The 15,291-nt window shown below is 42.4% G+C and overlaps 1 protein-coding gene across 21 annotated transcripts in view; it reads right to left on the bottom strand.

The window, feature by feature from the left end:
• Positions 1-1,147: 1,147 nt before the first annotated feature.
• The window catches only part of TCF12 (transcription factor 12), a 322,678-nt gene continuing 308,534 nt past the window's right edge, over positions 1,148-15,291 (bottom strand). For 16 of the 21 annotated variants that reach the window (XM_090028813.1, XM_090028815.1, XM_090028811.1 and 13 more), the window contains 4 exons: positions 12,711-12,882; positions 11,403-11,635; positions 6,018-6,171; positions 1,148-3,425 (listed from right to left, as the gene is read on the bottom strand). In XM_090028813.1, coding sequence (XP_089884939.1) covers positions 6,029-6,171; positions 11,403-11,635; positions 12,711-12,882 — 548 coding nt within the window. In that variant the 3' untranslated portion in view covers positions 1,148-3,425; positions 6,018-6,028. The remainder of the gene's footprint in view (positions 3,426-6,017; positions 6,172-11,402; positions 11,636-12,710; positions 12,883-15,291) is intronic. The other 5 variants (XM_090028812.1, XM_090028819.1, XM_090028823.1 and 2 more) reach the window with 1 other exon arrangement.

The raw sequence follows: 15,291 nt of genomic DNA, 5'->3' as shown, positions 1-15,291 counted from the left end.
AATGAATCACTAAAAGAGATGAATGGATGATTGTGATTGGGGAAGTGTGTTCATGGAAACAGGAGGTCAGAGATGTAGAAAAATAGAATTGGAAAGTCAGAAGTGAACAAAAAAATGTATTGTTTTCATTTCCTCTGCAGACTGCAACACTTGTCATTTCTGGCATGGGACTGGAAGAGGGCAAGTTTACCTGATAAAGTAGGGCTTGAAGGCTGCATTTAGAATTACTACCAGGGCAAGAAAAAGTGTACTGGGACAGAAAAGGGTCTGTGCTGGAGAAGGTATCAGATCCATCAATAACCACATTGTTCCAGGGCTAGTAAAGAGACATTGAAAGACTAATTTTACTTAAATGGAGCCTCCTTTCCTGCATTAGGCCAAGTTTTTTGTTTTAAACAGCTGCATATCATAAATAGAACAATAATTCCTTCCTATTGTGTGCAAAATTATATGTATACCTGTGTGTTTACACAACTTGCTTTTTATCTGAAATATTGTATTTCTTATAGATGCACAGGAATGGCTCAGTACTCATTAAAACTGAAACACAGGCTAAATGTAATCTAACAAATTCTTAATCATAATGCATGAAGGTACAGGTACAAACTCTAGGTATGTAGTAGCATTTTTGTTGCTGCCCACTTAAAATTTTCCTTGCAACTCATTGCTTGGCTGAACTCAGGAAGGGTTTTGACACCAGCTTTGAGAGCAACAAAAAGCCCATTTTATGTCTCCAATTTAAGCAGCGTGGGCATTTTTACACATGCGTGTGTTGCAGTGCCGGGCACTTTGAGAAGCACCCGGTGCTGCGATACAGGTAATTTTATAAGCAGCAAAATCCATGGCAGCATTAAGAAAATGGTGGGAGTGCACTTTTGAACTAAAACACCTCAGAAGTGCTTTAGTTCAAAAGTGCACTGCTGCCATTTTCCACATGTGATGCAGTGCAGTTCACCTCAGCTCACATGGGGAGCAGACTCAAAATGGTGGATCTCTGGTGTGTCACTGGAAAAAAAAAACGGGGGTATGAATGCCTTGTTTTTTAAATTCTGTGCACTTTTTAGTCAAGTAACCAGAGAAGCTGTGACGCCATGGGTTTTCAAGCAACACATAATCTATGATGACAGAATTAAAAAAAACTCACTGATTTACCATGTTAAAAAAGATGGCACATTTATTGCTACATAAATGTTATATACATAGTGTTTTCTGTTACACTGACAGAAAAATTTTTGAACTTCTTGCTGCTGGTTGAAAAGGTTTATCAGCAATACCTTGAAATTTGACACAGGGTACAAATCTGCAATAAACCAACAATGGAAACTGGAGAACAAGATGAGAAGCAATTCATCTCGGACAATTAGCTCTTACAATACTCCATAGGTACTACACGGTATGCTAGAACCCTACTATGGTCTTACAATGCTATTGTAAATTTCTGATATTAATGAACAGGTTATGGTAAATAACCCTACATTTTTACTACCTAATATAGTAAAATAAAGTAAGAAACTTTTTACTGAAAACTTTTTCGATTTCAAAAATCTAGAAAGAGTAATATTTAGAATTCAAGAAATTTTCTTACAAGATTATTGTATAAAAGACTAGCTACAGTGAAAAATAAGCCAAATGTTTTTTTCTTTCTATTTTATGAAGGAAAGCTTCTGGGCATACTGCAAAGTCTAATATAGCCAAAAAGACAACAAGCTTAGAAGGAAAAAGGCCAGGCAGTGGCACATGATCACTTTCACACCTCATAAGCAACAAATTTGTTTAGCTGATAAACACTGAAATGAAGAACAAGGCCACAGATATAGTCAGATGTTATTTGATGATATATGCAAATTAAAGCAATAGAAATGAGTCCACTAATTTCACAAATAACTGGTTTGTTAGGAACCATCCAAAACATGATCTTAAATTCATTAGTCTGTTTAACAACCCATTTTTTGTTCTTTCAAATTAACAAAATTATTAATTGCTTTGTTCCTTTTTTATTTGTGAACTGATTGCCACAGAAAAAGAGGCAATATACAAACAACAGCTAAGACAACCTTGGCTTGATAATTTACTCCCATGGTCTTTGCAGTGGAAGACAGTTTCCATGGAAGTTCAAAGGGATTTAACCATCTCACCGTTTGTGACAAAGGAATACTTTTGGACACTGTTCAGGTGGAGCAACATTAAATGGTTTAATGCTTATATGGCTTGGGAAGGGGTGGCTTGTTTGTAACTGATTTATACTCTGAATTCTCTCACTGACAAGCCATACAAAAACAACAAGATAATTAACGTATACAATAAAAAAGATTGGTGACCATTGCTCTTTTATTCCATTATGTAATTAGCCCACCACAGCTCGTGGTTAATTCATCACACTACCTGCCATGGTGAATCTAGTGTTTTACTATTCACCATAATTACAGCCTGAAAAATCTCCTTTGTATTTTGATGCATTTTGTGCTTACGTACAGCTAACACTTTACATGTACTAGATGTAGTACTTACTGCTTGGAAAACAAAGCAACTCTAACAAAGTAGATTCTCCCCACCCAATTTACACTTCACGTTACAAGCTTTACTATGAAGCCTAGAAGCCTAAAAAGGTTTTAATAATTAGAAATAAAAATGTTTGAGGAAAGTCTGAGGGAAAAAAATACCACTTTTTAAATCCAAGAAATGTTATGGTCATAGTTTTGCTCCTGTCTGTAGTCTTCACCAGACTTTCTATTGGCTTGAAGCATGGAGCTTGGTATGGGAGGGTAACTATGACCATAACTGTTCAGATTAACAGAGACCAAAAATAATATAAAAAGCTATACCAAGGAATATTTTCCTATTGCATGGAAAACACTAGTCATATGGCAAAAGGAAAGGAAAGGACAACAAAAGACTTTTCCCTTCCTTTTTTAAGACACTAATAGGTATGCTGGGAATGCTAAGGGTCAACGGTTGTCGCGGCTTTGTTCTCTGAATGTGAACAGCTTTAACAAATGCTGGCATCAGCTGAAATTCTAATCAGCTTTCAACATGTTAACTTTTCCCTTTATATGTAGACCTTTACAGTTCCATAACAATAAATAAAATTTGTAGTTACAATGCATTTGTCAATTCAGTTTAGGCACAAGGCAACTTCCACAACGAGTGGAGAGATCACAACAGTCTCTGATTGTGCAGAAGCGACACACTGCTTGCAACAGAATGATATGTTCAGAGTATTTCATGGGCTGAAATTCTATCTGAAGATCTTTGTATCTTCACTTCTGATGCAGGTGTTGACCAGTAGCTTTGATCATAAGATTGCATTTGGGTTTCTTGCTTCAAGTGTTTTCTCCTGTCAGATTTGTGTCTTCATATAATGTTAGTTGTCTGTGTCCTTGTGAAGAAAGGTCACCTTCTATATATCCTACCATAATTCTGGAATTCTGGCATAAAAGTTTGGGAGAAAAAAAATGATATTAGTTCAAGAATTAAGGAAAAACTAACATTAAAACTACTGCAAAGTTTGGGGCTATCACTAATGGCAATTTAATTAAATTTAATGTGAATGAAATTATCAAACTGAGCCCTTGAGTTCTATCTTCCTTGTTCACATCCAGCAATACTGTAAACAATATTCTACTAGAATGACATGGCCAGCAAAACTAGCCTGGGGAAGCTATCTCTTGGCAGGATGACAATATAGCTCAGTCTCCACACCTATTCTCTGAAGAGACTGACAACTAAAACGCCAGTTAGGTTGGGCATTCTTGTTATGTGGATATTTACTAGGGCTATGCGAAGCTTCAGTCCCTGATTCGATTTGGCGGAGATTCAGCCTGATTCAGTTGCCATATCTCTGAATCCTAATCAAATCAGAGGACCCTTTAATATTTCTGAATCAAATCGGAACCCCCCCAAATCAATTTGGAGAGATTTGGAAAGATTCAATGATTTGGATGTAGACACAACTTTAAATGTTTTTTTCTACATACCTCTAGGTAGCAGGTGGTTCGTGAATGCTGTGACGCTGGGGCGCATGGAGTGTCCCACAGAAGCGCGGAGAGGGCTCTGGAGTGCGCTCAGCAGCACACCCAGAAGTGGACCAGAAGCACTTGTGGTCCACTTTTGGGTCTGCTGGCAAGTGCTGGGGTCCTCCTCTGTGCCCCCTCGGCTCGGCAACTAGTGCCTCCTGGGTCTGGGGGAGCACCCGAGGTCTCCCTGCAGCCGACTGCCAAGCTGGAGGGGGACCACCACTAGTTTTTCCTTAATTCTTGAACTAATATCATTTTTTTTTTCTCCCAAACTTTTATGCCACCAGCAAACCCGAAAGTGGACTAGAATTACTTCTGGTCCACTTCCGGGTTCGCTGCCAAGCATGTTGGGGGGGCCCCCGTGGTCCTGTGGGATGCTCCATCTATCCCAGCATTGCAGCATTCATGAGTTGTGCTGGTACCTTGAGGTATGTAGAAAACGAAATTTAAAGCTATGTCCATGTCCAAATTGCTGATTCTCTGAATCAGCATCGAATCTTCAGATTTGGATTTGGCTGAATCGAATTAGGGACAGTGATCCAAATCAATAAACTGAATCACTGTCCAATTCAGGCTGAATCTGAATCCGAATTGAATAGGGCCCACTTTGCACACCCCTAATATTTACCAGGAATTGGACTAAGCCATCAAATCTATTTTAATTGCAACACTGAAAAGAGTCATGTTATGTCTGCAGTAAGACTGCTAATCATGACATACAGAAACCAGCTTTGCTTAAAAAAAAAAAAAAAAGGAAGAGTGCACCATTCTTTCTTGTTCAATGCTTATTAAGCTTGTTTGCTTTAGAAGGATACGACCATTACATGTTATACATCTTTACACACACAATTGTTTCAGACTTTCCAGAATATAGGAACTACAGGCAAGTAGACAAAGTGGCAAGCGGACAATCCGTTAAGAGCTTATTCTTTTGAGAAGAGCACTGACTGAGTTCCTGTGATCAGGAACATTATAATATTTACATATTTTTTGGAAGAGGAAGCCATAAATCTCTGCAATATTAGAGCTGGTTTAAAAATAATCAATGAGTTGATTTCTACTTACTGAGAATGTATAGCTAACATTTTCCTACCAAAAATTGGACATTCATCATAGAGGCTGTCCTGTAAATCAGTGGACTATCACATTGGTAAGAAATGAATGAAAACTAAAGGGACACAAAGGGTGGTCTCTACAGTGAGAGCAATGTGAACTGAGACATTCTTCACTGGGGCCCCCTACCTGTAAGTGGTGCAGTTGTTTCAGTGCAGTGCTGCGCATGGCATAGTAGGCTCTAAGCCTCAATGAGCTTACTGCCTCCCACACAAATGTTGCTACATTGCTTCTGGCACAGGCACCAGCATGAGCACAGCTAAGGTGGAATGTCTCAACACAGCACCATCCTGCACAGCTTAGATGTAGCCAGAGTAGTGTTTAATGCTACATATGGCTCCTGGAAGATGTTAATATAATCTCCAGACTTGCATGGCAGGTTTGGGATCAGGCATAAAATTCCTCTGATCCCAACTGCATGACTATTGGTGTGGGAAGCTGGGCATCACGACCTAACCCTTAAACTTGGTTCCCTGCCCACTGGCAACCTGAACAGTAAGCATTCAGCCCAGCACAGGGGAACTGGTTCCCCCAGACTCAGCTGCAGGTATACCTTCTTAAGGTTCCAAGATGCCAGAACACCTTTAGCTGAAGTGAACAGAAACTGTGAAACAAATTCTATGCACAGTACTTCTAAAATGCAGTGCAAGTGGTAGGTAGAAATAAATATCATGGAGCTGCCCATGAGCATTATAATTTTGATAAAGCAAGGGCACTGAAAATACTGAGTACTTTTGGTTTATCTAGCAGTTTGTTCCAATGGCAACTCCACTTACTGAGAATAATACACATTTGTGTCTGCTGGCTTTCAAACTTCAGTCACCAAAACAAGTTATAGCCAGTAAAACCACTGACAGGGGAGGGGGTCTTCTGTACAGACAAGAGACATACCTGGCTGGTGTTCACATATGACCCATAGGGTTGGTAGTTTCACTAAGCCCAGGGTGGCTTCCTGGGTGTGGTGTTGGTGGCTCTGCCGATACGGCAGAAACTTTTTCTTCTTCCCTTCTCTTAAGGCAGGCTGCTTTGGGGTTTAGGTTCCTCTCTATAACAAGAGAAAAATTACCGTTGATATCCCACATATTGATACTGAGTATGAAGATTTGCTTATTTACAACAGGACAATGCACTAAAGAGACCTGAGCATTCTCCAGGAAACTGATCTATTAAGGCAAGGTGTTTAGAATTATTTGTGCATTTATAGATTTAGACAGGTTTCCAAGAGAGTTCTCAGGAATGCTAGTACTTCTGCTATACTCAACACTTTTGAAAACTTAATATCCACCTATCTGTATCTTTAAGCATCTAAATACCTTAAAAATCTGGCTCTGTTACCAAAGAAACGTGCTAAGTTACAAACATACAGGGATAAATACATTTGGGCATTTGCCATTTGCTTCTGTGCTAAAGTCAAGACAGTGCTGTTGATATCATATTGCCTGATATACAATCATGTAGCTACTGCCTTCTTCCCAGCCCTGCAGTGGAACAAGAATGGAAAGAGTTAGCCATAGTGGCTGCTTGCAGATGTTTAAGAAAACAACCCTCCCCCCCAAACAAACAAAAAAACCCCCCAGCACTTTACTTTAAGCTTGGTACATTCCCGCACCAAGCCGCGCACATTCGCAGAAGAGGCAGCGCCTTAGTTGGACCCGGCTCGCCCAACGTCTGTACAGATGGAGTGCTTTAGTGGGGGTTTTTGGGTGCTTTTATCTAATAGCTGATTGAATCTGACTGATTTAGCTAAAAGCACCAAAAAGCCCTGCTGAAGCACCTATATAGATGCTGCAGAGCTGGGTCAAAGTAATGCACTGCTTCTTCCAAGTAAAGTGCAGTTTTTTGGGTTTGTTTTCATTTTTTTTTAATGTCTGCAGGCAGCCAGTGATGCTGTTACTCTTCCTTTATTCTTGCCTACAAATTCTCAAATTGCCAGGTCAGCCATTTGGTTTTCAAAAGCTATTTGGTGCTGTTAAGTGACAAAAATGTGCTTCTGGCTCCCCATGAACTTCTTGCATAATCCTGGACTATTCAACCTCTTTTTCTTACTTGCTACTAGGGATGCACCGATAGAGATTTTTTGGGCTGATACCAATGGCCAATTTTTAAGAAGCAAAACTGATCCAATTCCAATATGCAGCCAGGCAGGTTGGAGATCAGCGTTGGGATGGTAAGTCTGGTGTGGGGGAAGGGGAGGGGGAAGGGAAGGGCCATGGGAGCGTAGATCAAGGCCCCTGTAGTGAGGGAGGAAATGCGGCAGGGGCAGGCACTGCTCAGCCAGGGCAGGACAGAGCAGGGGACGGAGCTGTGAGGGGCTCGTCTGCAGGGTGCAGGTGGTTCCCACCCTGAGCACACCCCAAGACAGCATGGGGGGGGCATGTGCCCCCAGATCTGCATGGGGCAGAGCAGGGCGGGCTCCAGTGTGGGCTGGGGCCTGAGTAGCACCAGGCTCTTCCTGGTGAGGCCTGGGCCAGGCAGTGCTGGGAGTGGGCAGCAGCGGAGCTGGCAAGGGGCTACAGAGGGGGGCTATAGCAACCCCAAAATTCACTGTTGCCCCCCTCCGGATGCCACTGCTGCCCACCCCAAGTGCAGCCTGGCTCAGCCCTCACCGGGAAGATCCTGGCGCTGCCCACAGTGGCAGCCCACTCCACCCTGAACCGGGGCCACATGCCCCCCATGCCCTCCCAGGGTGTGCACAGCAGCAGAAGCGCCCTCCCCCGCCACGAGGTGAGCCGTGGCTCTGTCCTGTGCCCTGCCCTGGCCTGGTAGCACCTGCCCCCTCCATGCATCCTCCTCCACACCAGACTTACCAGACAAATGCTGGTCTCCAAGCTGTTGGGCTGTGCTCCTGGCCATGTGCATGCACCAGCTGTGCACATGCACAGGGCATTTATCGGTGACATTATTGGCCACATCAGGCAAAAAAACCCAATTTCTGATGCTTCCAATTTTCCCTATATTGGTGCTGATCCGATATGGGACCAATGCATCAGTGCACCTCTACTTATTACCTCTGCAAAAGAGGCCTGCAGACCAAGAGACCATACGGATGGGGGCATCCAGGGTGAGGAATAATTTGACCATATTTCCTTTAACTTTAGAAAGTCAGCACCAGCCATGTTGTAGGCTGCCAACACAAATGCTTCCCCTTCTTATACTTTCCTCCAGGAACTTCACTTACAGAAACTGGATTTAATTTTTCAAATAATGGCAACTTGTTAAATGTTTGTGTTTCCTGTACTGCTTCTTGCATGAGTCAAAGCTGAATTTGCCTTGCTTCAAGTTTGGTAGCATAATACAAGCTGACAGGGCAGACTAAGATGACAAATATGAGATTCTTTTTGTTTCTTAAAGAATTATTTTAATTTCAGAGCAGTAACTAAATTAAGTTAACATTTTCAGATAAAGTTCAGAAAAATAGAACGTTAACTAAAAACGTGAGGGTTTCCTTTTCTCTTGTTGGGGTTATAAGTAGTAAAAAAACCCATGGTTTTGGTTGGGACATGGATACAAATCAACTTATGAAGAGACAACATTCTCTGCAGACTAAAACTGCATACACCTGCAGAGTCGGTATGACTCCTCTCATTCCAAGCATTCCTGCTTGAGCTACCTGAAAAACTCTGTTTTGACCTGCAACTACGGCAGTATGGACAACCTGATAGGAGAGGGCAACTTGTACACACAATGTACATGATTCTGCTTTTGCCAAACTCACTGGCAAAAGCCACTCATTGGCATCATTAAGCGCGAGTGAGCCCCAAACAGCCTGCAGCAAAAAATGTTAACAAGGTTACTCAATTGCAATTTTTTTTTTTTAAATATGAGAGAGTTTTCAAGGAGATTTAATCATGTGGAATCTTTAAAGTGGTAGTAACCAACACTATTCAGCTTCAGGAGCTAAAAATGCACCAGCCTTCAGTTAAGGTTTCAAATCAAAGTAGTTTTTAATTTAAATGACACTAGTCTCAAGATCCTGACAGCCACTGAGGTGAGGACAGACATGAAAGTGAAATGTGATCCTAGGATGCATCAGAAGTAGCATTTCTGGTAAAGACAGGGAAGGGTTAACATCACTGAATAAGGCAGGGATAAAACCTCATTTGGGAGTACCTTGTACAATTCTGGTTACCCATGTTCCAAGAAAAAAACATTCAAACTGGAACAGGTACATAGAAGGACACTAGGATGATCAGGGAAACAAAGAAAAGAGACTAAAGAGAGTTTGGCTTCTTTCACATAGTGAATGAAGGCCAAGAGATGATATGGTTTTCTCTTTAAGTATATCAGGAGGTAAAGACCTGGAACAAAGAACCACCACTTAAGCTAAAAAGGAACACTGGCACAAAAACAAATCAGTGTAAACTGACCATGACTAAACTCACACTGAAAAGGGAAAGGTCTGTATCATCAGAGGAGTAAGGTTCTGGAACAGCTTTCAAACAGGTGTAGGAGGGCAAAAATGCCAACTAGTTTTCAGATGAAGTTTGACATGGATTATATGACATGGTTGCCAATGGTAGAAAAGGATTAGACTTGGTCATCTAGGAGTTAGTTCCAAGTCCATATTGCTGTAACTCAAAAACAGTTGATGGATTTTCTTCCTACTTTATTAGTAATATTTGCCTCAGCCTTCAAAGTAAGGATAGCAATCTTCAGACCAAATTATTCTTCCAAGGGAAAGTCAGAGAAAGGCTAAACACTATGGTTTCTACATTAATCCTATATTTTATCCAACACTGTTTGACAGTAACTTAATTATATTAACAGTGCATCAATAATGCAATGCCTCAAAGCACAGTGTCAAATTCTTGACAAAGTACTTATGCCTAGTATTAATTTATTCACTTTGTCACTTCCAATAAATAGTCATCCTATGATTATCTTGATCTAAAAACACAAAGTATAGATAACATCACTGGAGATGAAAATAAGAAGTGCAAGCTGCCAACAGAAGCAACAAAAAACATGATGTCATTCAGAGACACCAGTGTTGGCGCCTGTGTATCATCTACACCTGGAAGACATTTGCATCTGATGGAAATGTATCAGATGAGAAATAAAATATAAAGGAGAGGTGTTCAGCCAGCCTGAAGGGAGAAGGAAAAATGAGGGCACTCACCTGACTATTAAGTGGTAGTCTCATGAGAGAGACAGTTGGCTCTGCTATCTAATTTCATGGGGGGGGGAGGGGTTAATGAATTTAAAAGGAGCTTAGATATGAAGGTAAATAGTAGTTCCATTAACACTGGAGAATGACAGTATTATCCAGACCTGTTTTTCAATATGACCTCTAGAAGGGGCATCTATAGGATGACATGGATGTGTATTTGTTGATAAGAGTTTAGCAAACTGTACATTGTACAATGGGAAATAACAGAAAAACAATATTTTTTTCCTCTATTTTTCCCCTTGAAGTCATATCAGCGTACAAACAATTCTGTGCTCTCTCACCTCCTCTCCGAACCTGATATTGCCTTTTATGGAGAAGCACAAATTGTACGCACAAGGGAAAGGAAAGAAACAGGGGTAAATAAACTGATGAGGGTAAGGATGGAATACTGGTACAGCTGCTGGACTAGCAGCTGCTGGAACTACATGCCCTGCCATGGACATCCTGCATGACCTTGAGCACTCAGTCTCCTTCTTCGGGACCCCTGAAGGAAACCTTCCTATCATAGATTCCACCAGATTACTTTTACTGTGCAATTTCTCAAACCAACGTCATGCTGGCCAGATGGACATGAAATAATAAAAAGACAGAGGCAATTAAAATATCTTTTAGGTTTTCTTGCATATACAAGGAATGATAAACACTATTCAAAATTACTCTGCATAAAATACTGTACTTTAAACTTAAGTAAATCTAAATCAAACTCACTTGTCTACCATTAACCATATACAATTATTCTTTAAGTTATAAACCTTTCCTTTTGGTACAATTTGATCCTGGTAAGTGCACACTTGTTGCAAGTCAGGATCTTTTTTTTTCTTTTTTTCTAATAACCAATTCAGATGCCCAGCAGAAATGGCTAACTGCAACACACATAAGAGGATTAAAGAATCCTGACCCTACTTTATTTTGAATATTTTCTTGCTTTTCTTAAGGAACATTAACATTTGTACATAAAGACAAGTATGTTTCTAGAAAGCTGTCCATATGGTTAACTGCCACGTAGATTAGAAGGAAAATATAAATATGAAACAAGATGGAAGCAGTAAAGGAGGCTACATAAAGCCACTTCACTATTTGTCAGAGAGTAGGAGAAGCCCACTAACCTCTGACTTGTTGCTCTAGACTGAGGATGACTGCCACAGCTTGGTGAAGAATAAGCAATTTTGTCTGTGGTTTTTCACTCTTCAGGTGAAGTTGACACATACGGCCAAGTTCTTTGAATGCTTCATTAATATCTCGTACACGCAAGCGTTCTCTAGCATTATTGGCCATTCTCCTTTCTTTCTCCCTTTCTATCTTCTGCTCTGGGTTTAAATCTTCATCTTCATTAGTACTGCTGGAAGATAAGAGGGGAGATACAGGTACACTCAACATTTTCTGGAGGTCTAGGAGTATTTTAGGTCTGAACATCACAAGTGTACGTGGCAAGTGACAAAGTTAAAACATCCGTGCTGGATCAAAATTCCTCTGACTCATTTTAAACTGCTTCCCACTTCACATGAAAAGCATACAAGTGGCATGATCTAAAATATTACTGAAGAATATTCAAGTGACCAATTAATAAAAACACACATTTCTGGTGCCACTCTTATGAGATATTACTTGATTGAAAAGATGCATTCAGTAACTTTTAGCTGGAGAATTTTCTTTGCATTAAGTAATTAATATATACAGTGTCCTTTCACAAGTAGTTGTAGTAAAAATGCTGCCTTGCTAGCTGGCTGGCTGCTACGCTATTGCATTCAGAGATTATCTATCATCTACTAGATTTTGTATCACAACCCTATTAAAATTCACAAGTAATATCTAACTTAAATTAAATTACTCATTTTGAGAAAAATAGGGGCCTTTCCTGTTAAACCTGTTTGGATAGATTCAGGGGAAAATTTGCAGCTAAAGATTTTCTTCTTACTCCAATCCAAACTGATGCTAAATAGCTATAGACACTCTGGACAGGATAATCATGAAATTCCAAACAGAATAAAAAACAAGAATTTAAAACCCTCTACTGTTTACTCTGTATGTTATTAAACTGAACACTTCAAGATTCCTCAATGTACAAATGCCAGTAATTGTTATAATGTGTGCTGCATGATATACTGAATATCTTGGCCAAACAGTTATACATTTCAGTCTTAGCAATTTAAAAAAGCCCTTTATCTAAAGTTCTGATGAGTTCTTCATATTGAGGTACAAACAACAAATAGGACAAGAGTTGTCATTTCTGAGTTAGTGTCTCTGGGTATTAACCCCTGGTATTGGGAGAAAAAACATAAAGACAGTTGATGCAACAGAAAAAGGAAGTTTTGGAATTGAATTCAAAGGTATCAATGGTGAGGACATAATGCAACACAGTTTGAGCTGCAAACAGACGCATGTCAGATTTCTATGCCTACACGCTAATAGCATACCTTGTTCTTCCTCTAGATGAAACTTTGATATCCTTCTGGGAGGATTCATCATCTGACTTCATGTCATCAGATGAGGGCGGTTCGTGTATATTTTCATCTTTCTCCTTACGTTCAGACTTAATTTCTGTTGGACCTATGGCCACAGACTGGCTCTGCAAACCACCCGATAATGCTGTAAACAAACAGAGCTCAGTATAAATTACAACCACAGCAAGCACTTCCTTAGGCTTTAACATGTATTAGGAGCATCTCAAACAACTATTGGGTAACTTGTTGGACCTGGTGCTGGCCACTGGCAATGACCTGGTGAGGGGGTTGCAGGTGCTCAACCACCTGGGCAACAGCGATCATCGCCAGCTGGAATTCACCATACAGTGCAAGGTGGAAAGGCCTACAGCAAGGCAGCAGCCCTAGATTTCAGGAGGGCAGACTTCAATGAGCTAAGGAGAATAGTTGGGGAAGCACTGAGGTCCTGGAGGGGAGGGGAGCCAGGTGTCCAAGAAGAGTGGTTGCTCCTTAAGGAGATGCACCTCCAAGCCCGAAGGGAGGTAATCCCAACACAGATCAAAGGGGGCATGAGGGCGCAAAAGCCCCCATGGCTCCCCAAAGCATCTGGGAGTGTCTCCTAGCTAAAAGGGAGGCGGACACCCAATGGAAGGGAGGGGCCATCACCAGGGAGGATTATACTGTGGTTGCTCAGGGATGCAGAGGAGCAGTCGGGAAGGCCACGGCAGAGATGGAGCTGGGACTAGCTTCCCAGATCAAGGACAACAAGAAGTCCTTTTTTAAATACACAGGGGGCAAAAAGAAGGTTCCGGGTAACGTGGGGCCCCTGCAGGACACACTAGGAAATTTGGTCATCACACCAGACAACAAAGCTAACATATTTAACTTTTTCTTTCCCTCCATTTTCCTGACCAGGGCCGGAACAGCCACCCAGCCTCTGGGCCCCCCTTACACCCCAGGGGGGATGCACTTAGGCCAAGGGTTAGTAAGGAACTAGTTAGGGAACTTCTGGAGGGACTGGATGTATTTAAATCAGCTGGCCCGGATGATCTCCACCCTAGAGTGCTGAGGGAATTAGCTGAGATCATTGTGGGACCCCTGGCGTGGCTTTACGAGCACTCATGGTGCTCTGGTGTGGTGCCAGAGGACTGGAAGAGGGCCAGTGTGGTTCCCATCTTCAAAAAGGGGAGGAGGGAAGACCCGGGGAACTATAAGCCAGTTAGTCTCATCTCAATCCTAGGCAAGCTTTTTGAGAGAATTATTCTGGCACATGTCCATGAGGGGCCAGCAGGGCAGATTATGCTTAGGGGCAGCCAACACGGGTTCATTAGAGGCAGGTCCTGTCAGACCAACCTGGTGCCTTTCTACGACCAGGTCACCAAATCCTTAGATGCAGGGGTAGCAGTGGACATAGTCTTCCTAGACTTTTGGAAGGGCTTCAACACTGTCGCTCACCCTGTTCTCATTAAGAAACTGGGGGACAGTGGTGTCAACACCTACACAGTCAAATGGGTCGCCAACTGGCTGGAGGGCCGCACCCAGAGAGTGGTAGTGGATGTGTTATTTTCAACCTGGAGGGATGTGGGCAGTAGGGTCCCACAGGGCTCGGTCCTCGGGCCTGCACTGTTCAACATCTTCATCAGCGACTTGGATGAGGAGGTAAAAAGCACCCTGTTCAAATTTGCTGATGACACTAAGATGTGGGGGGATGTGGGCATGCTAGAAGGGAGGAATAGGCTGCAATCAGACCTAGACAGGTTACAGGGGTGGACGGATGAGAATAGGATGGGATTCAACACCAACAAGTGCAAGGTGCTGCACCTGGGGAGGAAGAACCAGCACCATACCTACAGGCTGGGGAACTCCCTTCTCATCAGTACAGAGGCAGAAAAGGATCTTGGAGTCATCATTGATGCCAAGATGAACACAGGTCAGCAGTGTGGGGATGCAGTCAGGAAGGCCAACTGCACCTTGTCATGCATCCACAGATGCATCTCAAGCAGATCCAAGGAGGTGATCCTCCCCTTCTATGCGGCACTGGTCAGGCCACAGCTGGAGTACTGCGTCCAGTTCTGGGTGCCGTACTTCAAGAGGGATGTGGACAACATGGAGAGGGTCCAGAGGAGGCCACTCACATGATCGAGGCAGCAGGGCAGGCCCTACGAGGAGAGGCTACGGGACCTGAACCTGTTCAGCCTCTACAAGAGAAGGCTGAGGAGGGAATCTAGTGGCCTGTTGCAAACTAGTCAGGGGGGATCAGCAGGCATTGGGGGAGTCCCTGTTCCCCCAAGCACTGCCAGGGGTGACTAGGAGTAACGGTCACAAGCTGGCAGAGGGTAGGTTTAGGCTAGATATCAGGAGGCGCTACTTCACGGTTAGGGTGGCTAGGGTCTGGAACCAACTTCCAAGAGAACTGGTGCTGGCTCCTACCCTGGGGGTCTTTAAGAAGAGGCTAGATGGACACCTTACTGGGTCCATGGCAGGGGGTCAGACTTGATGACCTGCTCAGGTCCCTTCCAACCCTACAAACTATGAAACTTAGAAGCCAGAAATTAGCAGGAGGGAGGTGGTTACA

Source organism: Crocodylus siamensis, chromosome 15 (assembly GCF_052110815.1).
Source record: "Crocodylus siamensis isolate JL-2025a chromosome 15, ASM5211081v1, whole genome shotgun sequence".
NCBI lineage: Eukaryota > Metazoa > Chordata > Crocodylia > Crocodylidae > Crocodylus > Crocodylus siamensis.
The sequence above is the reverse complement of the archived record's forward strand: the minus strand, read 5'-3'. Positions and strand labels throughout refer to the sequence as shown.